This window comes from Paramacrobiotus metropolitanus, unplaced genomic scaffold (assembly GCF_019649055.1).
Source record: "Paramacrobiotus metropolitanus isolate TYO unplaced genomic scaffold, Prichtersi_v1.0 Parri_scaffold0000006, whole genome shotgun sequence".
Classification (NCBI taxonomy): Eukaryota; Metazoa; Tardigrada; class Eutardigrada; order Parachela; family Macrobiotidae; genus Paramacrobiotus; species Paramacrobiotus metropolitanus.
In genome coordinates this window covers 2,588,421-2,593,070 of record NW_026570226.1, presented here as the reverse complement: position 1 = coordinate 2,593,070, position 4,650 = coordinate 2,588,421, and the positions used below count along the sequence as shown (strand labels likewise).

The 4,650-nt window shown below is 44.6% G+C and overlaps 1 protein-coding gene across 1 annotated transcript; it reads left to right on the top strand.

The window, feature by feature from the left end:
* Positions 1–400: 400 nt before the first annotated feature.
* On the top strand, positions 401–1,311 carry LOC129582062 (uncharacterized). The gene is made up of 2 exons (XM_055473456.1): positions 401–451; positions 521–1,311. Exons 1-2 carry the CDS (start codon positions 421–423, stop codon positions 1,255–1,257), a joined length of 768 nt encoding a protein of 255 aa, XP_055329431.1. The 5' UTR covers positions 401–420; the 3' UTR covers positions 1,258–1,311.
* Positions 1,312–4,650: the final 3,339 nt, after the last annotated feature.

Sequence of the window (4,650 nt, the reverse complement as noted above, 5' to 3'; positions counted from 1 at the left end):
TCATCCAGATTCACCAGATACGAACCACCTTTGTGCGCGTACATACATACACTACATGTATAGTACATTACGCCATAGGTGAACCGTGAACCCCGTTTTATCTTTACATACTCTATACATGCTCAATTCATCGACAAGCTTGTACTGTACATAGCGGCAATATGCGTCCTGGATACAAACCCAGTCCGGGTATTGGATATGGCTGTTACCTTTGTCGGATGCCAGACACCTCAACGCACCAAGTTAACGATAAGGCTTGCCCTGAATATGTCCAACAGACAAAGCAAAATTTAGCTCAGTTAATTCGTTCGTATCAATGTTCCAAATTGATACGAGCAGCAGTGCACATATAAACCCACGTGCCAACCATGGATTCTTTACCATCAACCTGCCAGTCACACTCTCTTGCTGCCAGGCAGAATGCAACACTCAAGTCCATCTACCCATGCAGGTAATGTTGTAAGAGTATTCATGGATTTGTAAACTGCTTAAACATCTTCCAATCGCTTTATCATCCCAGGTCCTCCCGCAACATCCATCGGGATTTTGGACACCAACATCCTAATGAACATCGGTCAAACAATCCTCAAAATTAGCGGTTCCATCGACACTCGTGCCAACTTCGAATCAATATTAGCCGGCTTAAGCAAATTTAACAACTGTATTCTAATGCTGCCCAGCAACGTGGAGGACGATTTGCGTCAGGTCAACGAGCGCCATGCGAACTGCCCCGCAAGACGAGCAGCAACAGGTTTGGCTCTGTCAGTACTGAACGGGGATTTTGCGAGTGTTCGGCTGGTGCGGCACAACATGGAAGCCTACAGCGGGCATTCGGTGGATTTACTCTGTATTCCGTCGGACATCGTAAAAGTGTTTTTGATAACGAACGATAAGATCCTGCAGCTGATTGCTTTGGTCAGTGACATTACTTGCTCACGCCTTACGCTGTATAACGAATCAGTCGGCATTCGTTTTGTGGAGTTTCGAGGTGACCTTTGGGATGTTGGTGTTTGTTTGGATAAAATCTTTGGTAAGATCGTCAAGCAGCAGTGGAGAGACGAAGCATCGTGGCAGTGTAAAGATCATCTGGTAGATACGTTGACCAGAGCGTTATGCATTGTCGACCAGCAGAAGCGTTTCGGTCAACGATCTACCAAGAGGAAATGCAGCCTTCTGTACGACCAAACGGTGGAGGAATCTTTAGTTTCCTGCCCACACGGAAATGCTGAATGGGAATTATTAGCTGAGCCTAGTTAACGAACAAATGTTAAAGCGTTTGATGTCTGGAAGGTAGGAGGTATCAAACGCAAGAAAAAAGCAGAAAAACGCCAAGCACTCTATCGTCGAAATGGCAAGTCCGCGAGCGGAAAGACTGCGAATACTGTAGCAGCGATCGGGGATGATCAATGTATGCAGTATCTAGCCCTGCCGGTCAACGATCTATCAAGAGGAAATGCAGCCTTCTGTACGACCAAACGGTGGAGGAATCTTTAGTTTCCTGCCCACACGGAAATGCTGAATGGTAATTATTAGCTGAGCCTAGCTAACGAACAAATGTTAAAGCGTTTGATGTTTGGAAGGTACGAGGTATCAAGCGCAAGAAAAAAGCAGAAAAGCGCCAAGCACTCTATCGTCGAAATGGCAAGTCCGCGAGCGGAAAGACTGCGAATAGCAGCGATCGGGGATGATCAATGTATGCAGTATCTAGCCCTGCCGAACCAGCGTTGTGAACCCTTTTCCCTTGATTGTCAGTTTTTGAATTTGGAGAAATTGTCATACGGACAAACTGGAACGCAGTGCGCACAGTCAATTCTGGGAGGGAACGGCTCTTCGCGAAACTGGCACCGTTTTGATGAACCGTTATTTTAGAAAAATGGCAGCGGCGTATAAAATGGCAGCAGAAAACAAAGCAGTCTATCGTCGAATTATTTTCAGTTCAATCCGAATCTCTGGAAAGTGGAGTGGAAACCACCAGTAGAGTTTAATACGATTTTAAAAACATCTTAACAAATGTACCTTATCGTTCAGAAATCGTTTTTGGCTGTGGTAGTCTTAAAGCTACATGAGCATACAGTGGAACCTCCTACTCTGAACACCCCCGAACGCTGAACACCTTTGAATCTTGAACAACTTTTTTCGTACCGGCGCTTCTCGTAATGTATAGCATTAGGGGGGACCTCTGAACCCTGAACACCTCTGAACTCTGAACCGTGAACACTCGGCTATGTACCGCAGTATGTTTTCTTAGTAAATAAGACCTCCAGACATGAACAGAGCGGCTCACCAAAACATCCGAGAAGATCAAGCGTTCAAGGTGTTCACTTAGATCATTCGTAACCACTCGTCTGCCGTTCAGTATTTTTATTTCGTGATCAAATTTCTAGTTTTTAAATGAACATCAAGGTAAGAAATGCGTCCCAGACAAGTTCACCGCTGCTCATTCTGATGAAAAAAATCTATTCTCGATAATTTTTCGGCCGACGAATATTAAAATTTTAATTTTCGAATTGTAAAATTAAATATTAAAATTTTAATTTTTTGAATTGTAATTCCCATGTTAAACTTTTATCTTGCCCAACACGATACAAATCATACATTAAGCTTTTTAACTAGCTATATATAAATTATACGAAGTCAGGGGCCCCCCTGAGAAAATCTCCGCCCCTGGGGGCAGTACCTCTGAACCATGAACACCTCTGAACCCTGAACAAGAAACTGCGTACCGAGGGTGTTCAAGGTCGGGAGGTTCCACTGTACATTTTTGTAGGTGAATCGGTTGTTTTGGAGTCAATTGCAAATAATCTTCGAAGATCTCAAGCAGTGGTGACTGTAACACAGTACCGGTGCCAGTGTTATTGTGTTTTTGCTCTAATTTTTCATTCAAAACCTGGTATTACCAAATAGTACTATCGAAACTATCCTGAATTTCTTATCGTTTGACGTGGGGAGGACGAGTACACCACCGGGATGCCACGATGATGTCCGCCTTTACCTATAAATACAAGCGCCGTGTTATTATCTAGTCATCTCTCTACCCGTGATTGGCTGTACGTTAAACTCCTAGCGATGTATGCCGTGTACTACTAGAAGTCTATATAAGCTCGAGTGATGTCTAATATCGGGAGCGGTCAGGAATTAGTCGTCTGATTTCTGATATTCTTACTTTTCTGACTTTCATGTGTCGAGGATTACGATGTGCATTGGATTAAAGGGCAGTATTTTCTAAAGGTTACCTAGAAGTTCGGGATTCGAGTCTAATCTTAGCTTTGGGTTACCGCAGTATACTCGCGCCGCACAGGCCATCGCCTTTATCTAATCCACGTAAGAACCGAGACCGGAAGTGAGAAGTAAGGCATTCATTCGTGTTTCGCAGGGCTCCTGATAGGGATTCCTGGTTCTTGAGTTCGTACGCATACCTCCATCGATCCTCCAAGTTGTTTTCGCCATACCAGTTTGAGAGAGAAGAGTGCTCATACCGCTAAGCGTGGCTGGGAAGTGGTTAATAAAGTCGTCCAACCTTGATTAATACGACACGTTTAAGCTTAAGTGAAAATGCCGATGTACCGAGAGCCGGGCATAAAAGTTTATATTAAAGGATGTCTTTGACTGCATACAGTAAATTGCTTTAATAAGTATACAGATGCATGAGTACATGCATGCGCTTGGAAATAACTACCGCATTTTTTAATCGATATGACGTGAAAACAAACGTCCCATTCTTAGGCGCGCGTTTGCGGCATTTGCCACAAGTCCATGCAGTAACGCGCTAAAACTTACCGTGTTGGGATAAGTAATAAACAGCTGCGGCTAGTAAAGAAATGCTGGCTTAAAATCATTAAGTTTTACAAACCGTTCTCCGATGTTTGACTTCGCGGCTGCGTATGGACTTTTAATGTGACTATGGGTAACAACTGTAAAAGCATAAAGAAAAATGACAATTAACGAGTTAATTGATGTTAATGTTAGCTGGAGGACATGCGCTTCCGCTCTGTCTCCTTTCGCCGTGTGTTGCGAGTTACGTGAGTCTGTTGGTGGCGCTGCGCGTCGCCGTGGCGCTTAGATCAAAGCGGCCGCCGTCATGCACGGGCATGCTGTTTGCACTTGGTACTGTTCGTGTGCTCGCATTGCATGGTTCTGCAGTTCTCACTGCTGTCTGTCTTTGCTTCTTCGATATCGTGTGCGCGCGAGTGATCTCTGTTCTTTTACCACCCGCCACACCCTGCTGTTTTCTTCTGCTGTTATTTCGCACTTGCTCAATAAAGGGGCCTTCGGTTGCGCAGGGCACTGGTCGCTCTCTTCCGCCGACCCCCGGTCGGCCGGCTTCTCGCTTACCCACGATCACCGCACACAGCCGATCACAGAGAGCACCAGCCTCCCAGCAGCCGGGGCTCCAGTGCCCCCAGTGGAGTCCGGAAGCGGTAACATTAAATAAGGTTTGGTGGCACATCTTGTGGTAAAGTTTACACGCGCAAAATGTATGGGTTTTATAAGCTTTTTTGAACCAACAAGCTAAACGTGGAAACGTTATTCAAATTTTAAAGTGGTGTAGCAAAATCTGGTTTCAAACTACTATACCGATATAGTAGTACTAGGCATTTTTTTCTTCGTCGTGCCTCAAATAGTCATGTAAAAAGAAAAATACAAAAAAAG